Source organism: Leptodactylus fuscus, chromosome 9 (genome assembly GCF_031893055.1).
Source record: "Leptodactylus fuscus isolate aLepFus1 chromosome 9, aLepFus1.hap2, whole genome shotgun sequence".
NCBI lineage: Eukaryota > Metazoa > Chordata > Amphibia > Anura > Leptodactylidae > Leptodactylus > Leptodactylus fuscus.
In genome coordinates, this window is record NC_134273.1 from 41442784 (window position 1) to 41464656 (window position 21873).

The following is a 21873-nucleotide window of genomic DNA, read 5'->3' on the forward strand; positions in this document are numbered from 1 at the left end:
GCATCTTTGGGATGTGGTGGAACGGGAGATTCGCATCATGGATGTGCAGCCGACAAATCTGCGGCAACTGTGTGATGCCATTATGTCAATATGGACCAAAATCTCTGAGGAATGCTTCCAGCACCTTGTTGAATCTATGCCACGAAGAATTGAGGCAGTTCTGAAGGCAAAAGGGGGTCCAACCCGTTACTAGCATGGTGTACCTAATAAAGTGGCCGGTGAGTGTATATATATATATATATATATATATATATATATACACACACACACACTAAAACAGATATACCTAAAAGAGATTATCTAGGCATTTGGAAATTATGACCTATTATTAGGATACCATATTAATATAAGAATTCTACATGAATAGGAGCTCCCTATTTTCCAAATTAAAAGACATATCCAGTGGTTATGCCATAAATGTCTAATAGGCTGTGTCTCCTCTCTGAGGTCCACACATCTCTACAATGGGAATTCCCTGCCCCCATCCCAGTGGTCACACTGCTGCTGTGAAAGGAGAGGTGCTTTAAAATAATCATGACTGCACATACATTGCAATCCCTGGTGCAGAGAACTGTAATTCACTGAACTTTACAATGACATCTAGACATAGTGGATTGATGCTAAACTAGAATATACTGTATAACACAAAGAAAAAAAAATCCAATAAGCATCATGATCCCATAACATGGCAGCATGCATATATATATATATATATATATATATATATATATATATATATATATATATATATACACATACATATATATATATACACAGTTGCTTTACATAGAACTTTAAAACAGTATTTCTTCTAGTCAAAGTGACTTCAAAGGGAATGTGTGACAGATTATTTTTTTTTGATGCCTCATTGGCTTACATATAGAGGATTGTTCTACGATCTGTGCAGGGAGCGGGAAGGAAGTGAGCAGCAACATCACTGCTGAGCACTGAAAGGGAGGTGTGAGAGCTATAGGGAGCAGTGACATCACTGCTGAGCAGGGAGGTGTGAGGAGCAGTGACATCACTACCGTGCAGGGAGGTGTAAAAGCTATAAGGAGCAGTGACATCACTGCTGAACAGGGAGGTGTGAGGAACAGTGACATCACTGCTGAGCAGGGAGGTGTGAGGAGCAATGACATCACTACTGTGCAGGGAGGTGTGAGCTATAAGGGGCAGTGACATCTCTGCTGAGCAGGGAGGTGTGAGGAACAGTGACATCACTACCGTGCAGGGAGGTGTGAGAGCTATAAGGAGCAGTGACATCACTGCTGAGCAGGGAGGGGTGAGGAGCAGTGACATCACCAAAAATTCTTTAAAAAGTGTTTAACCTAAAAACAAGATTTACTTTACACTTTAAAGGGATATTTCAGAAAACAAAAACAACAGTCTATCCTCAGAATCAGAATAGGTGATAAATATTAGAATGGTGGACCTCTCTGTTTGTTAGAAAGTAGCACATCAGTCCCTTCTCCCTTCCACAATGAGGAGCAGAGTAGTGGTGGTTGGGCATCTATCATGCTGGAGTAAGAACTGTCCATGCCCCCCTTCTAATAATTTGTGAGGTCTCAGTATTAATACGGATTTAACATTTATCACCTATTCACTGAAAGAAAAAAATAAAACAAAAAAGTTTGCCGCTACAATATTATTTTAAGGTCTTGTTCACACAATACTGTTTTACAGCAGATACTGCACATTTTATTCCAAAACAGCAACAGAACTGTACTAAGACCTTACAACCTGAAACAAGATCATAAGCCGTCTGTATACTGCAGAGGACCATGTGCTTGTGCTTAGTCTTAAAAGAAAAGTGTTGTGCAGTCTAACCACCCATCCTGTAATAAAATGACAACGATTTCTCCAATACACGATCAGAGTCTTTTTCATCAAGCTAAGCAGTGGGGTTTTTTTCTTTGCTCAATACACTGCAATTTCATTTTTAAAAAAATCCTAAAAATTATGAAGGGATATAAAATAGTTTAGACATTGTATACATATAATACAGCATGTACATATATAAAACACACGTGGCTCCAGACGCTAGCATGTATCACTTCTGCTGTCACAAGCCGGGCATCACGTAGGCAATGTTATCCAATGTGTTGGACTAGAGAAACAAAATAGAGAATTACAGATACAAAGAAAATATAGAAAAAATATATAACATGAACAGTCTATCCAAATACATACTATAATGTAGGTTTCTACTATTAACAGATTAATACCTAAACTTTGGTTATTACTTACCAAAACTTGCTTTGGGCAGCCATTTAACTCAGGAACATGGCTAGTGAGGCATGCCAATGGGCTCATAGCACAAAGAATGGAATCTAACAGAACAGACAAGCTTCCAGACACGGCTACCATACCCTAAAAAGAAAGAAAACAAGGCAATAAGCAGGGAGAACAAACATCTTATAGGATACATCTACCATTAGTAGAGACATCCATAGGCTCATCTCTGAAACCCGGACAAATTGTTTAGCCTCCAGAGTTGCCGGTACAGAAATGCTGCACATCAGGCTAGAGTCATGTGGCTTTGCTTGACAATTAGCCTCAAATACAATGGGGGTAGTGAAGAAACAATGAGGTAGATTCTAGCTACAATTTGCAGCCGATTTTTAAGGCTAAATTTGTTTCATAATCTGTGTCCCCTGTACGTGACTCGTTCCTTTAATTCACGGCCGAATAGAAGCATACGGTTGTCTGCAACCAGCCTAAGGGTAAGTTGAAGAGGAATCTGAGGTAGACATCTGCTTCATATTCCCCTTCATTCTCCACCCAGAGGAATCAAAGTATCAGCACCAGCATATAAAAAAAAATTATATGCTGGTGCTGATACTTTTATCGCTATCTTGGAGTTACGCAGGTTTCTTGTCTTGGACCTCCATTCGTGCCTCGGCTTTTGCTTCATATGGTTCTCGGTGAGCTGTGCGGTTTCTTTTGTTTGGATTTAAGAATAATCAAAAATAGTTTTCTATTTTCCTGTAACTGTCAGTGAGACTTCTGCCCCTCTCAGCAGGTTGTCTTGGATTTGAAGGGTTCCTTTTCCAGACGGCATGTTTCAGCTCCTTCCAAAGATGCTCAATAGGATTTAGGTCAGGGCTCATCGAAGGCCACTACAAAATAGTCTGTGTGTCTTTCTCTATGTAAAATGCAAATAAATCTATAAAAATTTATACAATGGCATTTTCTGGATTTTATTTTTGGTAGTCCACCGTTAATATTACGCCCTTAAAATTATAGACTGTTCATGTCCTTGTCAGTGGGAAAACTTATAAAATCAGCAAGGGATCAAATACCGTATTTTTCGGACTATAAGATGCACCGGACCATAAGACGCACTAAGGTTTTAGAGGAGGAAAATAGGGGAAAAAAAAATTTAAGCAAAAAAAATTGGTAAAATATTTAATAACCTAATAATATAATATTTCACCAATGTAAATAGAACCGGGGGCTTTCAGACACAGGGATACCAAATGTGTATGTGTTTCAACAGTAATGTTTTTGTTTTATATGTATTCTAGGGATATGGGGGTGATTTGAACTATATATATATATATATATATATATATATATATATATATATATATATATATATAAAAAAAAAAATCATCCATGGATGGAGAGAGACATCCTGCAGTGAAGCTATTCAAGAAGAGAAAAAGGGGCGGGCCAGACGGGTGAAGGAGGTGTGGTTTTCTAAGCAAACTTGAAAGCACGCCTCTTTCACCTGTCTGGCTCGTCCCTCCTTCACTGCCTCTCAGATCTTGCTCCTGCAATGAAGCCACACAGGCAGGGAAGTAGGGGCGGGCCAGACGGGTGAAGGAGGCGTGGTTTCAAGCTTGCCGAGAAAACCACGCCTCCTCCTCCCGTTTGGCCCGCCCCTCCTTCCCTGTCTGTGTGGCTTCATTGCAGGAGCCAGATCTGAGAGGCAGTTAAGGAGGGGCGGGCCAGATGGGAGAAGGAGGCGTGGTTTTCTCGGCAAGCTTGAAACCACGCTTCCTTCACCTGTCTGGCCCGCCCCTACTTCCCTGCCTCTCATATCTTGCTCCTGCAATGACGTGACACAGACAGTTAAGGAGGGGCAGAGCAGGCAGGCACCGTGCTGCTCTCCTTTTGATTCTCATAGACAGGACACAGACGCTGCACACGCTGCATTCGGACTATAAGACGCACACACATTTTCCTCCCATATTGGGAGGAAAAAAAGTGCGTCTTATAGTCCGAAAAATACGGTACTTTGTGTGTGTGTGTGTGTGTTGTGCTAGTATTTCAGCTCATTCCAGTTCACTTAGTGTACCTAAAATTTTCAACAAATTTAGATTTTTTGACAACATTTGTGTTACTGTTAAGTTTTGCAATATACTTTGACAAATTTTGTCTCCTTTCAATAAATCCCTGTGCTGAAATCCTCTAGCCCCTCTTATGTGTGTTATTAACAGCATAAATGCTCACTGCTACTCACTGTGAGTATGGGTGTAATACAGAGAAGCTGAGGCTGGGGGAGACAGGTCACTTCAAACACATGTCTAAGGCATTATAAAACAAGGAACTGTGGTTCTGGTGTTACCTGAAAGATGAAGTATTGCAGTACTACCTTTATTATTTTCAGATACCCACAGTTTAAAACACTAGGCGGGATTGGCATATATACCGTATTTTTCGGACTATAAGACGCACTTTTTTCCCCCAAAATTTGGGGGGAAAAGAAGGGTGCGTCTTATAGTCCGAATGTGGCGCCTGGCACCCGCTGTACTAGAGAGGCGGAAGCCGGAAAGGGATAGACGCCGGGGCCTGAGACATCGCTGTGCTCCTCTGCCCTGCATGAAGCCAGCAGCGGGAGGAGTGATGCTATTCTGCTCCTCCGTCCCCCCGCCGCTGGCTTCATGCAGGGCAGAGGAGCGATGTCTCAGGCCCCGGCACCTGTGATGGCGTCTATCCCTCCCCGGCATCCGCCTCTCTAGTACAGCGGATGCCGGGTCAGTATCGGTGGCCCCTTCTCCCCCGGGGCCGGTCCCCACCGGCCCCGTACCTGTAGAGTTGCAGGCCGGCTCCTGCGCGGCGATATCGCAGGAGCCGACCTGTTCGGGTGACAGCCGGGAGCCTAATGAGGCTCCCAGGCCTGTCACTGCTGTATTAGTATTGCGGCTGGTCTCTATGACCAGCCGTAATACTAATAGACAGAATGTCCCATAGACGGCAATACAGTTGTATTGCCGTCTATGGGACTTGCAATCAAGCGACCGCAGGTTCAAGCCCCCAGGGGGGAATAAAATAGTAAAAAAAAAAAAAAAAAAAGCTTTAAAAATATAAATAAAAGTTCTAAATCACCTCCTGTCCCTAGAAAAAAAAAAAAAAAAAAAAATTATATATATATATATATATATATATATATATATATATATATATATATATATATATATATATCTCTCATAAACCACCGGGTTATTTTTCAATACAAGGTGATCTAAGCAATAGATATTCCCCAAAATGGTATAACTAAAAAGTACAGCTGGCCCCGCAAAAAAAACACTCTATGCATCCCCGTACAGCTGCAGGGTCACCTGTCAATGTGGCCTTGCAGCTGTTGCAAAACTACAACTCCCATATATTAAACATTTTACCATTTTTTGCTTCAAAATTTTTTTTCCCTATTTTCCTCCTCTAAAACCTAGGTGCGTTTTATAGTCCGAAGAATACGATATATATTATTTATATATATATATATATATATATATATATATATATATATATATATATATATATATATATATATATATATATATATATTCAGCTGCTCCAATCCCGACTGTGTCTTCAAATGATACAGATAAAACTATGCTCTTGCTACATACAATGTGGGAAAGAAAAAGCTTTTTTTCTAATCCTACAGAAATGACGAATGACATTTTTTTAATTTATTTTATGACCCATCAATCAGACCTGTTAGAAAAGGTCACCGTCTGAAACTGACATATTCACAGCCACAAGGTGGAAAGCCAATTTTCTGGCATAAAATTTACATTAAGATACAGTTCAGTCAGTCTGGCATTTTCAAAGAGATGATGTGTCAGAAATAAGGCAGAAAGTATTTCATCAGGGTAAACGCCACAGAAGTGGTCATAAATTATTTATCTACATTTATCACATTATTATGCAAGATTTGTGAAAGACCACTATACTTCTGCAGAGCATTACCTCAGTTTCTTGAAGTCGGTGCCCGATCAGGCTCAGAGACTCTCCCAAGAGCTGTAGATGGGCTGCTACATCAATGGGTTCAGTATCAGGGACTTTAGCTGGAGAAGAGGAGAAGGATACAAGACTGCTTGGTGACTTTTTGTGTGGTGATGACAGCCCTGAGGACGATCCTAATGAAGGTAACAAAAATACATATAGAAAAATCTGGTTTATTGCAAAAAAAATCAAATAAAGGCAGACTGCAAATGAAAAATGCAGTTGACCTTATACCTTTAGTCTTTGAAGAGGATTCTGAAGGACTTGATTTCCGTTTCACAGTCGTGGCCTCAGCTTTGTTCTGTTTGTGCTGGAGATACTGCGCTTTCTGCTTCCAAACCTGTAGTCCGTGTAAACCAGAATATCACACATCAGACAGAGGGATTAAACTTTTACATTGCAATAATCTATGTAATGGTCTGCATATTGGATTTGTTCCTTGATCCTTTCATCACATGTACAATACTTTAGCAGTACAATATATTGTGTTTTCAACATGTTTTCATTAGGCCCTGCTTAGCAAGAGTCAGTGATCAGGGGTCCGAGCTATCCCCCTTCCTTTGACTAACCAGTCAGATGCTGCAGCTGCTATTGACTCCAGCATCTGATGGGTTAACCATCCAACCGGGACTGCTATTATTAGACTGAGATAATATTATGCCTAAATAATAGTAATACTCAAAATAGTCAATAATCAAAACTGCCATTGGGTTTTAGCTATGTATGTATGTATGGCATATATCTGGAAGAGTCTATTCTGTAAAGTACTAAATTCTTAGCTAAGAGTTAAAAAAAACAAAAAACACTGCAAACACCACATAAATGAGGCTTAGTTTTACATTTAGATACAACTTATGTTACAAAGCACACATACTAATGGAATTATTACTGATGCTCAGTTCTCTGTGACAAACGTGTGTCTCCCATACACAGAGAAACTAATATTTACTGTAGTGTATATTACATTAGAAAGTTTTTGGTGGTTTGTGGAGGTTTCAGAACTTTTTGTAGAGAGCCTGCGCACAGGAAGAGAGAAACACAGGCATCTGAAGTGAAGATGGTATTTTATCATAAAAATAATTACAAAGCTATATATCTTCACAAGAACTGCCGATTCATGCAAAACATGTATAAAGGATAGGTAAACTGTAACGTGGTTGACAGACTCATTTCTATTGTTTAATAGGGCTGCAATGATAAATTAACACAACTTTACTCATCTCTCCCCGGCCTCAGATTCCAGCAGCAGCTCCGTCTGGTCTTCAGTCTTTGTGCTGTTTGTACCAGGTGAGCTCTGCAGCCAATCACAGGCCTCAGCAGTCACCTCTTTACAGGCGGTATGGAGGCCTATGATTGGTTGTGACCTAGCCCAAACAAGATGTCACTGGTGATATCAATCAAGTGACCTATATACAGAACAGTTTATGGCTTCTTCGGCAGCCCTACTAAGCAATAAAAAATAGGAGTCAGAAAACCCCTTTAACTTGTGGACTTACAAGTTTGTCTTTCTCTGGCAGTTGTTTCCACACTTCAGCCAATTTTTTACTAAGTTCCCCAAAATCTAAGAATAAGTAAAAGAAAAGTAATAATAATAATAATAATGATGATAATATCAACTTTATTTGTATAGCACTAACATATTCCACAGCACTTTACAAATGAGAAGGAACATGAACAGTATCTGACATTACAATGTGACAAATAACATATCAAACAGTAGGAGTGAGGGCCCTGCTCCTGAGAGATTACAATCTTTTAGAATACAGGGAGACAAAAGTAGTAAGAGGGCTTGTGTGGTACAACAGTTCAACCATTTTAATAAATAAGCTGTATAAACCTGTCACCGTTTCTATTAATACACAGATACTAAGTGTATGGAGTGCAGTGTAACTTGTAGATGGAGGAGTCAGGATCTGAGGAATAGAGTAGGAAGGATAGTGTAGGATAAGAAATGTTAGTGTAGTGGGTGGAGGTGTAGAACAATGTGATCAGGTCATATGATAAGCCTGCCTAGACAGATGTCATTTTAGGACAAATTTGAAGCAACCGTAGTTAGGTATTAATCTGATTGTCCGAGGTAAAGCATTCCAGTGCACCAGTTCAGCTCAAGAAAAGCCTTGTAGACAGGAGTGCAAGTCTAAAGTCATTGGTAGAACAGAGAGGACGGTGAGGGCAGTAGACAGTCATGTGGGAGGAGATGTAGGGAAGTGCAGAATGTTATGGATGGATTTGTGGGCATGTGTGATAATTTTATATTGTATTCTATGGGGGATGGGCAATCAGTGCAACGACTGGCACCGGTTTGAGAGAAAGAAGAGTCTGGCGGCTGCATTCAGGACAGAGGGGGACAGTAAAAGGGACAGATTGTAGTGAGGAGAGTTTAGTAAGAGGTAGCCCAATTAGAAGAGAATTGCAATAGTCAGGACAAGAGAAAATCAGAACAACAATGAGGGGTTTTGATGTTTGTGCAGTGAGAAAATGGGGAATTCCAGAGAAGTTTTTGAAGTGCAGACGACTAAATCATACAAGTGTCTGAATATGTGCGGTGAGATCAGAGTCAAATACAACCTCAAGACAGCGAGCATGAGGTTTCAGTGTTCTAGTAAGACCACAGGCAAAAATGAAGATATGAGGGTTAGGTCAGTTAGTAGATGAAAGGAACACAAGAAGTTACATTTTTGAAAGTTTAAGATAAAGAGAAGACACGATGTTAAAGACAGCAGAGAGAAAGTCACTGGTGTTCTGTAGTAGTGCAGGAGTGATGTCACGAGATGCGGTATATACAGTAGTTGGGAAATCAGGAAATTGTTGGAAACTTTTGAAATAATGAGTTAATAAACAAGGGTGTAGGGAAACTAAATCATGTAAATACTTAAAGGGTCCCCACTTGTCAAATTCGATTTTTAAAAAATGGGGAAATTTTGAGACTAGGAACGGACACAGACTTGGTATATAGGGGGGGAACCAGCGGTGAGATATAGGTTAATGGTGGAATGACTGACTGCTAAGTGCCCACCTATGTGACTAGAATCAGATACCTACTCACTCCCCCCACCCCCTTTTTAGCCAGAGGGATTAGTGCCGTTCTAACATTGTATCTGTTATGTATCAGCAACTTCATATACAGTGATGGCACTCCTAAAACAAGTGGATGTGGAGGCAATGTAATTTAGATTGGGGTATTGTAGACAGAGGGAATGCTCACCTGCTAATGCATACCTAGTAATACTTACCTCCTGACCTGGGTAGTCACACAGAACATGCAACACACCCTATTTGTTACCAAGAAGAGGTTATCTTAACCCTAAGAGGGACTGAATAGGGACGTTTTTATACTTCTATTTATTAAACGTTAAGTTTTAAAAATCGAATTTGACAAGTGGGGACCCTTTAAGTATTTACAAACTTTTGAAATACATCAAAATATTCAAGTACATAGCATCACCAAATAAACTCTAAAAATAAACTGTGCTTATCTCCCAGCCTGAAAATGAAGGGTTAGTAAAAGTATAAGAATAATTCTGGAATATTATTTGGTTATAATAGGTTTGAAAACAACCCGTCAGCAGACAGACCCCTTCATATTTTGGCTTCTAGGAGATCCAGCTCATGCTAAGTTCACACTACTGTTAATTCAGGTTCATTGCTGTCATCCTTCACCTTCCATCTGCATTTATTTTCTTGTTAAAGGGATTCTACCATTGAAATGAATTTTTTTGGTGATCACATGTCGGAATAGCCTTTAGAAAGGCTATTCGTCTCTTACCTTTAGATGTGATCTCCGCAGCACCGTTCTTTAGAAATACCGGTTTTTACCGGTATGCAAATTAGTTCTCTCGCAGCAATGGGGGCAGGCCCCAGTGCTGAAAATGCGATGGGGGCGTCCCCACTGCTGCTCGAAAACACACTCCAGCGACGTCTCTATCTTTGGCTGGATCCTCCCCTTCATCGTCTTCCTTTGCGTCACCTCCGATGCCTGCGCAGTTGGCTCTACCAGTGAGACACCAGCAGAGCCGAGTGCACATGCCGGCCGGCGGCCATTTTTGGGAGGCCACTCTTGCTCTTGTAGTTCAATATAGGAGCGGCCTCCCAAAAATGGCCACCAGCCGGCATGCGCACTCGGCTCTGCTGGTGTCTCACTGGCAGAGCCAACTACGCAGGCGTCGGAGTTGACGCAAAGGAAGACAACGAAGGGAAGGATCCAGTCAAAGATAGAGGCGTCGCTGGAGCGTGTTTTCGAGCAGCAGTGGGGACGCCCCCATCGCATTTTCAGCGCTGGGGCCCGCCCCCATCGCTGCGAGAGAACTAATTTGCATACCGGTATTTCTAAGGAATGGCGCAGCGGAGATCACGTCTAAAGGTAAGAGACGAATAGCCTTTCTAAAGGCTATTCCGACGTGTGATCGCCAAAAAAATTCATTTCAATGGTAGAATGCCTTTAATAGTAAAAAAACCCAAAAACATATGTTTCTAAAGTAAACAAACGACACAGAAGAAAGCTTCCTCCATGTTTTTTATGAAAGGAACAAATACAGATGGAGGTGACAATCATAGGCCATGGACCTCTCTGTACAGGTGAAAGCTCGTATAACAGCTTAACAAATTCTTACCAATTCCTGGATGTTCTGCTATGATGCTGCCTCTATATTCTTTAGAGAAAACTTGATATGCAGACATATTTTTCTTCTTAGGCTGCGAAAACACACACACACAATATAAAAGGTAAAGTACATTATTTCATTTTACACCACACTTACTGCCCATTTATAACCAACAAATATTTTCTTAAAAGGGTTTCTGAAAGTTGGAAAAATCCAATGAAAAGTGATACTGATCACTCTCTATATTCATAAGCAGAGCCCAAACATCAAATGTAAAGAAACTGCTATTAAAGGCTATGGACACCTTTAGGATATCTTTATTTAACTGCATGTATAGTGGAGTACCGTATTTTTCGGACTATAACAGGGAAAAAAAATTTGAAGCAAAAAAAAAAAAAAAAGTAAAATATTTAATATATAGGAGTTGTAATTTTGCAACAGCTGCAAGGCCACATTGACAGGTGACCCTGCCGCTGTACGGGGATGCATAGATCTTTTTTTGGCAGGGCCAGGTGTACTTTTTAGTTATACCATTTTGGGAAATGTCAATTGCTTAGATCACCTTTTATTTAAATCAGAGGAAAAACAGTGAAAAAAAAATAAATGGCGGTTTGGCCCTTTTGATTTTGACGTTCGTCGTACAGGAAAAATATTAGTAGACCGGGCATTTTAGGGAAAGGAGGTAATTTTGAACTTTTATATTCTATTCTTTTTTAAACTCTATTTTATTAGCTCCCAAGGGGCTGGATAGACAGAGATGGGCAGGAGACAGAGCCATCAGACAGCCAGTCTGATGGGTTTGCTTGCTGTGTACTACAATACATGCAATTTGCAGAAGCCAAACAATTCAACCTATAATAGAAATATTTAGTACAAAATATAAGTAATTAGATAAAACATTGATCTAAAAGGTATTCAGAGCCATCAAACCTTCTATTTAATATCCAGTAAATGTAACTGCAGAAGTATTTGTGATAAACCATAAAATGTTATATTCCATATTATATAAATTATATGCACTCCTATTGCAATGACATTCCTGGTATGAGAAATTTCCTGACCTAACATGGTTAAATTATAGTAATAGTTGTAGTAAAGCAAGTTATGGACATCAAATTCTGCACCAGATGACAATATAATGTGGGTCTAGACTGGCCAGAATGTATAGTATCATTCTATGCCAGGGTTAGGCAACCTTTTTTTGTTCACCGTGCAGATTTAAATTTTTAAAAAAAGAAAAAAGAAAAAAATCACAGATTTCCTCAAAGTGACAGTCAATAATTGTAAGGCTGGCAACCCCTATACTAAAGTCATACACCACAAACCATAACACAGAAGTGCTGCCACAAGATGCTTCGGGACAAATGTACTTACTGCTATTTCCTGGGATGCAGCTGTACTGTTCCATTAGAAGCAATGAAAGTCCATGTGCACCCACAATTAGTGGTAAATGTATGTGTGCAGGAGCACCGTATGGCAGCAGAATTATGGTGGAAACACACTATGTATCTGGATATCATGTCCCATAACGGCCGCTGCACACAGTATTATGTCCCATAGTGGCCCCTCCATATAGTATAATAATCCAACTTTAATATTCCAATTTTTGACATTCACTAGCTATTATTACACTGTGGGAGTCTCTTCAGACCCAAGAGCATAATAAGCGGAGCCCTAGGGAAGGTGATGAAACATAAAAAAAAAAAAATGTTACTCACCTTCCCTGCACTCCGTTCTCTTTGGCACTTCTGCCTGAAGTCATCGACCGCTGATTTGGTCTCAGGGGTCACGTATGCGTAATGACGCTCACATGACCCCTACGGCCCTATCAGCGGTCTCTTATATTGGGCAGAAATGTCGAAGAGAATGAAGTGGCTCCAGAACGCACGGAAGGCAAGTAACATTTTTTGTTTCATCACCTCCCCTGGGGCTCCGCTTATTATACTCTTTGGTCTGAAGAGACCCCACAGTATAATAATAGCAGTTTCGTTTTGGCGAGGACTCGGGCTGCCGTGCCAGGGAAATAAGCCTCACGTCCCATTCTTGGCACGTTTACTGGGGGTTGCAGACCCCTGTTCTATACTATCCCTGAGCTGAGTAGCACTACAGATAACACCCCTTTTGAAATAAGATGTTCAGTATAGAATATCTGGACTGTATACATTGTATTTGAGCCTACTGTTGAGCATATACACTCAGGGTTTATACATCCAATATAGCCTCAGGATAGGTCATCAACAAATATCAGTGGGGGTCCTACAGACGATAGACTGTTTGAATGGAACATAGCGCTTAAGTGCGTGATGTGACCTCTTTGCTGATAACATTACATGTCGTCTGTTTAATAGCAGCTATGTGATGTAGTAACAGTTCTACAGAAGTGTATGGGACGAGGGTGTAGTTACAATGCACAGCTGCTATAAAACAGACAGAACGCCATGTAAACAGAGGAAGAGGTTACAGCACTCACACAAGCGTTGTACCCCCTTCAAACCAAGGCATAAAAAAGTCAGAAAAAAGTTGCCCGTTCCAAAATAAAATGATTAATTATATCATGTTATAGAATTAATAATTAAATGTGTTTGTTATATATTTACTTTCGTAGGAATTCAGTCACTATCTATAGAAAGAATTAGAGGATTTTTACTGCTTGTGACTGTCAGACATTTATGAATTACTTGGACTCAAGTTGTGTAAAAATAGGAGTCAGAGTTCAATTTCAAACAACTGATCAGCAGGGATCACAGGTGTTGGACCCCTACTGATCTTTTATTTATAACCCATCTTTCTCATCCTTTTAGCCTCTGTCTGGGAAACCTATATTTTAGCCCAAAATAGGTTAGATGCCTAGACCAGTCAGGATTGTACAGTTATATGACATCTGTAGTCATCTTTACACACTAGTTTTCTTACCTTGTCGGTCTCCTCCTTCTTCTTTTTCTTATCTAATGTACCCTCAAGCTGGGTGAGAACGGGGGCTGTAGTCGGTGTTGGTGCTGCTGGTTGTGCAGGTACCTGAGGTAACCGCGGAGCTGGAGGAGGAGAAGCTGCAGCGATGGAAGTTGGTGGTGAAGGAAGCAAAGGAGTTGGAATAGATGTCGGGGTGCTGTCCATCCCATGCTCTCGTTTGCTTTTACTATGTTTCTTGTGTCTTTCTTCTTTGTGTTTGTCCTTCTTCTTCTTACTCTTTTTTGATTTCTTTTTCTTCTTTAGCTCCCTAAATGAATCATCAATTACCAATTCTCCGGCCTCTAGCTCCCCTCCAGAGGATGAAGCAGAATCTGGCGTTCCACAAGGCCGAGGTGCATGGCTTTCCTTTCGGTGTTTCTTATGGCTGCTCCTCTCCATTTCATCCCTGGATGATTTCTTGCTGCTCTTCTTGGGAGATGTGCTGTCACTAAGAACTGGACTTTCTTGTGGTGGGAACGTGCGCTCACTTGTTTTCTCCTTGGGAGAAAGAATAAGTTTCATCCGTAAACCATCTGGTTCGCGGAGAGTTAGAGGCTTAGGTTTTTTAGATTTGTGTGAGAGGTCCTCTGCTGTTTCTTCTTTTTTCCTGTGTTCTTTACGGGGTATTTGTGTAGGAGACTGCAAATTTATAGGTGCACTCACTATTTTCTCAGTTTTCTTAGTGGATGATTTGCTTGAAGAAATTAAAGGAGAGGAAATAGAATTAAGCAAGTCCATAGCGGTATCTGAGGTAGGGGATGACGAGCTGGGAGGAAGCTTCTTTTTCTTCTTCATGTCTGATGAAGATAATTCTACAGTGTATAGAAGGTGAAATATTAATAGTTTAGCCTAGACAGAGTTGCAATACATTTAAGGGGGTTTTCCGGCCATAAGGTGTTTATTTTATCCAGTGAATAGACCATCAGGACTTATTAACTGATCACCATCCACTTTTAGCAGGATTGGCTTACTAATGTGTATAGAGCCTCCTAACTCTCCCCAACAGCAGATCTCAGACAAGTGACGTGTGGGGCATGTTAGATTTCAACATGTCCAACCCCTTTGTTCTAATGTAGACAAGCCCCCCGCCAAATGCCTCGCTGTACCCTTCTTTCCTTTCCCAATTCAGAACATATGGTGAGCATGTGTATGTGAGGACAGATGTAGAACAACAGGAATCTTATGTTTACGGGCAACCTAAAAAATATGGGAGTACTGCAGGGAAAAAACACTGCAAAAAGAAGACCTTCATTGGTATGCAGGGCCAAACAAATCCACATTTTAAGAGAAGATTTATATAAAGGAATAAAACTAAATGGTGGGAAATAAATAACATGCAAATATAAACTAGATACACACACACATTGCAAATCAGATTGTAACAGAGTAAAAGTTAGTACTGTCAATGGGTTTACACACCTGGGTAATAGGAGTCATCTGAGGAATGCTTCTTTTTCTTCTTATGCGACTCAGACCCCATAACCAATAAGTCTGTGTCCTAAAATCACAATCACATATCAAGTGCATTAGCCAATGCATAGACTTGGTTTATAGATACAGATGTGTGGAGTCATAGTACAATTACAATTACTATTGTTCACAATCCATAAGGGGATACTAAATCTTAATTTGTAATAAACTAAAATGGTCTCAATATTAAGAACCACTCAGCTGTATCAGCAACACCAGCAAAAGTATATGTGATGCAGGTTTCATGGGAATAAGTGATAAGTTTCAAGATTGAAACAACCCCCTTAAATGAATGTATTGATGACAGGGCAGAGAATGCTCTAACTGGAATATTCAAAATGTTTCGGATTTCATGATAAATTCTAGATTACTAAGCAAATTGACAAAAAAAAGTTCACTTAGAGACCTCTGTACATAACTCGTCCATGAAGAAATATGTTGTAGCCAATCCAAAAAAATAATACAAATCAATGCTACAAATAAATTGCTACCAATGCTACTCTTTGCTATACGACGAGTCAGGGAGCTTTTCTGACCCTGGCTTTATCACTCCACAAAATGAGGCTATAAGATGAGTTATAGCAGCCTCCCCCTTCCCTTCTCCATAGAGTTTTGTATAGGAGGTTGTTATGGAGAGGATCTCTATGTAAGTATACAGTCTGAGAGAAGATAAGGAGTAGCCTAATAAGTGGAGAAGGAAACACGTTTTTTAATAAATTACATCACAGGGATTCTTCTATTCACTTGCTCCATTCAATTATGAAAACTTGTTTTATAACCAGGAATCTCCACCTTATCAGTCATTTCCCAGTATGTACATAACTTATTTTCACAAGTAAGAATAACTTGGACAAGAGAGAAGTGGTTGCTGGAAACTAAATTCCCCCCAGATGTCCTACTGAAACCATGATAAGAGCCATATATAAGTATACGCCATATAAGTGCCATTTATTACAACAATTATGTTACTGCAGAAACAGAGGTTTTTTAGTACATGACAATACACTGTAGAAGTGAATGTGTAGTGGAAAGATAACTGTTCCCTCATTGCAGCAGACAATATTGCATGATACTATGGCCTCAACATTACAGTATTGTGTCATGACCGACCTCTATGGTCAGCTAATTTGACCACGTGCAGATGTCAAGTTGCTACCCATCTTTGTAAGAAGAGGACTGGCAACAATTAAACAGTAAAAATAATTGAAATATTTTTATTTTCCCACTAAGGGAGTTTTCATAAATTTAATTGAATCTCAGAAAATTCTCTACTGTATATTTATTTCAATAACCTTCAAAATAATGATCAAGGAATGATACATAAGAAATGTAACACATGACCTGGTGTCCTCAAACACATTAAATATTTTATATAGAAAAACTGGCAAAAGATAAACATAACGCAAAAATCCACAGCAGCATTAGAAGCTTTCACTTATGATTATTATTAGTCTATCAAGCGGAGGAGGCAGGGGAGCACAAGGGTACGGTTCACGATTCTTCACAAAGAGCTTGTTTTCACCAGTATGTAAGGGAATCAGAAGTGCTAGCTGGGTATAAAGACAGCAACACCTCTGTTGGTCTATCCATAGACAAAGTAGCCCAGGTAGACTAAATATTAACGATCACTGGCATTTCAACGAACTTGTGCTCATATAATAGCCAATGTGTTCACCATTAAAAATACAAATTATTTCATTTACCTAAAATTATTTTTTTCTGCTGAGAAAGTGCTTCAATGTGCTGATCACTAGGTGTCTGCCTACTTTGCTGTCCTCTGCCCGTCAGGGCCTACACACAAGACTTAATGTCCATAAGAGATGGCCATGTCTGTTCACAGATGGCACTTATTCACATGACAGTAAATAATGGCCATGTGATAGAGGTTTTCTAAACAGTCATCACATGGCCATTTTAGAAGACATTACATTGGATCTATTCACACTGCCCTCTCCATGCCTGTTTTGACAGCTAAAGTACATGCCAATTTAATTCAAATGGTCATATGTTGGACATTGAAAAAATGGCCGTAGCACAGCCATTTTTCACAGCTGTCTGAATAAGCCCCTATGTGAAGTCTGTCTCCAGTGGCAGACACACTAAAACAGATTACAGAAAAGGGGGTGCTTTGGGTTTTTTTTTTATTCACCAGAAAAAAGGGAGAATGCAAGAAGAAAAACAAAAAAACCCTGAAAACTGTAAAAAAAAAAAAAAAAAAAAAAAAAAAAAAAAAAAGAGACAGAAATTGCCTTAACACAAAGCTAAGCATGTCAGAAGCCTACACGATTTCATGCATTTTTGCAATAAACTTTCTCACCTTCGATCTTTTTTTTGAAGATTTGCGAACTTGCTCTGCAATCTCCTCTTCCTCACGTAGTAAGTCTTTATATGAACGCTTTTTTTCACGCTGACTTCTACCAGCAGCTAAGCTCACATCATCCACTCCACGTTCCATATCAAAACTTTCTAATGGCAAAAGACAAATAAAATAAACTTAAAAAAAAAAAAAAATCAGATGCAGGAGATTCATTTATTTTATGCTCTATATCTTGATAGATAGATAGATAGATAGATAGATAGATAGATAGATAGATAGATAGAAAGAGAGATAGAAATATAGTTAGAGAGATCTCTCTATATATGTAAATACACACAAGCACACATACACTATTACATCGCTGCAATGTTTAAAGAGATAAAGGATAATATGCAGATTTGCACTGCCCAGCCACTGCTCCATTCTCAGTTTCAACATGCAGTGGCCCTATTGGAAACCTCCTGTGCAGAAAACTGGATCACAAATCCTTTCTTGTGAACAGGATAGTACTGCAGTTCTCAGCAAAGCTGCCAGACAAGGGTCCCTCTCCTGACATAAGGAGCAGACGGGTAAATCCGGCCTACACATGGACCAAGTTTTATATCTGAAACTCTGTTTTGTAAATGCGTCCTTATCCTCTGGACAGGCCATAAACACCTGGCCTATCGTGAGGATAAACCATTAAGAGCTTAATCCCGGAAAATTAAAAGGAGTCTGTCACAAGAACCCAGCATTTCAACACAAACCAATGGTGTTTTTCTCTTGTGAATCATTGCCTGTATTGTCAAGATTGCCCTTTTTTTTTAGTCAACACACAAATGAGCTCTTTGGAGAAACAAGAGTATTGTCATTGATCCAAAAAGGTTAGCAGGAACTTGGTCATTGCTCCTAAGAAGTCACTTGTATATTGATAAAAATGGTGATACCTTAGCAATGGAAGCAGATTTACAAGAGGAAAATGCTTTGATTCTGGTGACCCCAACCTATCTATCTGTGATGCTGCATTGATATGCTGGGTTCTGATGAAAGAATCTCTCTAAGATATTCTGAAAGTTTCAAAAATTCCAATAAAAACAGATTATATAATAAATAAATAAAATCAACCTATGTGGTACTTCTGAACCAGATACCATGCCCCAAAATCCAGTTTCAGATGGGTGTGATTAGATGGGGGCAGCAGCAGTGCGATAAGGTAATGACTAACAGCATCATAGATGACTATAAGGCTGTGACTTCTAGCCTGTGGACAGTGTTCACACCAGAAAATACAGTCAACATACAGTCTGTAACCTCACAGGTTGAACATGCCCATTGGAAATTGTTCCATTCTCATCAGAAACCTTCTGCTGTTACTGAATTTATGGTATCACAGTAACAAAAAGGTTCTTTCTGATGCCAGTGATGACGTAAGAATGGAGATATTTGACCAACCCATCTCTACTGTTTGCTCTGTGTATAGGAGGAATCTGTATAAAACAATGGCAGCTGGTAACAGTATACTATAGAACTCCCAAAAATGGCGACACATACACTAATCCATTCCTACCTCGACTGTCACTGTACGCCATCTTCAAGTCTTTTCATCACACATACAATGGGAAGTGGCTGAGGAAAATTTTAGCGCTCCCAACCTGTAGAAAATTAGATGATTTCAACACATTATTGTTATATTCTAGATTTTTTGTAAATCTCATAGTCAGATGGGTCCTAAGTTTAGTCAACAAAAAACAGAAAAAAAAATATTTCATACTATTTAAACCATTCCTGGCAGTGAAAGGGAGTGAGGGGTCAGTGTCAGTTTCGTATTTTAGTGTAGATAAAGGGGGCTATTATCTAGCAGTCAGCACACACAGCACACATACACTACTCATGTATTACAGCAGGCAGTATGACATTGATGATAGAAGGGCTATGATATGGGACCCCGGCTGTGCTAACTATGTACTGGCACCCCTGATCACAGCATGATGGAATCATGGCAGTTACTGGCAGGAACCTTAGATACTGCGGTCACCATTGACTGTAATATATTACATCTGACCCCTGCTGCTGATGGTTACAGCAATGCTCCACAGCTGTTAATTTACGATATTGTGCAGTAAGATCCACCTTGCCGTGCCAGAAACATAGAGCATGATGTGAGAACAGGTTAAAGTGCATTGTCTCATGATGGGGCACCTAGAAGAAAGGATAATCTTTATATAACACTGACAAATTCCACAGAACTTCACAATTACAGAACAAATTATACAATTCAAAAGCCCTGCATAAAATGTAGTATTTGAAAGGGCTTTGCAGGACTGAAAAAAAAACAAAACGCAACACATAGCTGCCTTATTCCAGAAGCAGTGCCACATCTGTCCATGGGCTGCAAGTGGCGCTGCAGCTCCGCTTCCCTGAAGTGACCTCTCCTGACATGTCTATTTTACTTCATACCTGTACCCATAACACAATGATTCTGCGCCTCTTCCTAGAACTCTATGTTGTACTGTTCTTCTATTATCCTTCCAACAATCCTAAGAATAAATAAACAACTGGGTGTCACCATTTTTTATTGCCCAAAGCCTGAAAGCACTGACTGCACGTCAGACGGCATAGGGACTCAGTCCTAAATGTTAACACCCAGTTGTCAATTCATTTATAAGTTTGTAATAGTTAGAGCTGCATTCACACTGTGCAGTTTCAATGCAGCTTTTTGTGCCATTTCTTAATTTTACAGATGAACTATTTAACATATTGCACCAACCGATCTCTACGACATCCAAAAACTGAACTAAAATTGCATTAAAACTTTTCTCCAATGCAATTTCATCACTGAGTATACACTGTTCAATGTGTGTGTGTGTATATATATATATATATATATATATATATATATATGCTCACAAAGTAAATATACGTTGTATTTATTACATACAGAGATAGACCTAAAGGGTGGGTAGATAGATAGATAGATAGATAATACACACATATCCTTGTACTGTTTCTCGCAGGTCTCTAATACTGAGGTCGCTGCTTCTATGGCCAGATAGTCCAGTGTGTGACCCGGGCATACAGACAGGCAGTGACCAGCAGGGCTATTGGCCGCTTGTGTTAGTACTAAGTCAGTGACACACCTGGCACATTGAGCAGGTGACAGGCAGCGCACACAGCAGGGTCAGTATCACACCACAGCTATCCAGGAGCAGGGCCCCATCACACAGCGCTCACTCCCCACCTCAGTACTCTCGCTGCCGGCTTCATTCCGCTGAGCTCCTCCGGCTTCCCGCCATCATGGAGGAGACAAACCGAGCCATGGACGTACAAGCGTCACGACGTTCGCTTCGAACAAGGGGTGACACACGGGCACCTGATTGGTCAGTGTGACTACACCGAGCGCTCTGATTGGACGGCCGCAATGTTTACTTCCCGCCCTGCGTGTAATAGGGAAGACAAAACCCTTCAGAATGTCTGTGGAGAGGAAAGCCGAGAGTGAGCGGACTGAGCGGGAGCGGGGGTGACGGCAACCTGTTGATTGCTCATGGCAACAATTCGCTTTGATCTTATTCTCTGGTGATGATGATGGTACTTGAGTAATGTATGGTAAAACACATAGCTAGATATTGTATGCTGTCCTTCTGCTGATCTCCTCCATGCTCAGCACAGCTTCAGGGTTTCTATCATTTCTTTTATACTTACACTGTGTTCATACCTTTGTTCAGGTTTCCGTTCTTTGGGTGCGCTTGGGAACCCAAAATAACGGAAACCCAATCCTTTTAAAAAAAAAAGTGTTTACCTCCAGAAACCCCGTGGGCCCCTTGGACTGTAATTGGGTCCCCCGGATGGGGTGCAGTCACACGGAGGAAAATGGCGCTGAATTTGGTGTGGAATCCGCGTCAGATTCAGCATTGAAAAAAAGCCTCCCATTGACTTCAATGGGTTCCTTTACCAAATTCAGCGCCATTTTCCTCCATGTGAGTGCACCTTTAAAGGGACTTTTTTCACTTCATTTTTGAAGTGCATGGAGAACGGAATTGAGGCGCAGGTGTGAACTTGCATCAATGCCAGGTATACCTTCTTCTGGTAGCCCCATAAATGATTGGTGATAGATCAGGTATGTCAAGGAAGTGTTACACTCTGGTAGAAACATTCCTAGGAAATCCCTGCTGTGTGTAGGTGAGCATTATCCTGCTGAAAAATGCCAGTAGGAAGCGTTACCATGAGAGGCAACACAGGTGAATGTCTTGAACATATCGCTTCTGGGGTGCCCAATTGTCATATGTGGCGGCTCCCCAGATCATCACACCAGCAATGGAAGGT

The 21873-nt window shown here is 40.3% G+C and overlaps 1 protein-coding gene across 1 annotated transcript; it reads right to left on the reverse strand.

Annotated features, from left to right (window-relative positions):
* Positions 1-846: 846 nt before the first annotated feature.
* HMGXB4 (HMG-box containing 4) lies at positions 847-20864 on the reverse strand. Its single transcript, XM_075286836.1, has 11 exons — positions 20792-20864; positions 19121-19205; positions 17575-17723; positions 15207-15285; positions 13752-14599; positions 10848-10929; positions 7734-7798; positions 6472-6577; positions 6202-6371; positions 2248-2370; positions 847-2107 (listed from the first exon to the last, which is right to left on the reverse strand). The coding sequence occupies exons 2-11, from the start codon at positions 19140-19142 to the stop codon at positions 2063-2065; spliced, it is 1689 nt and encodes a 562-aa protein (XP_075142937.1). The 5' UTR covers positions 19143-19205; positions 20792-20864; the 3' UTR covers positions 847-2062.
* Positions 20865-21873: the final 1009 nt, after the last annotated feature.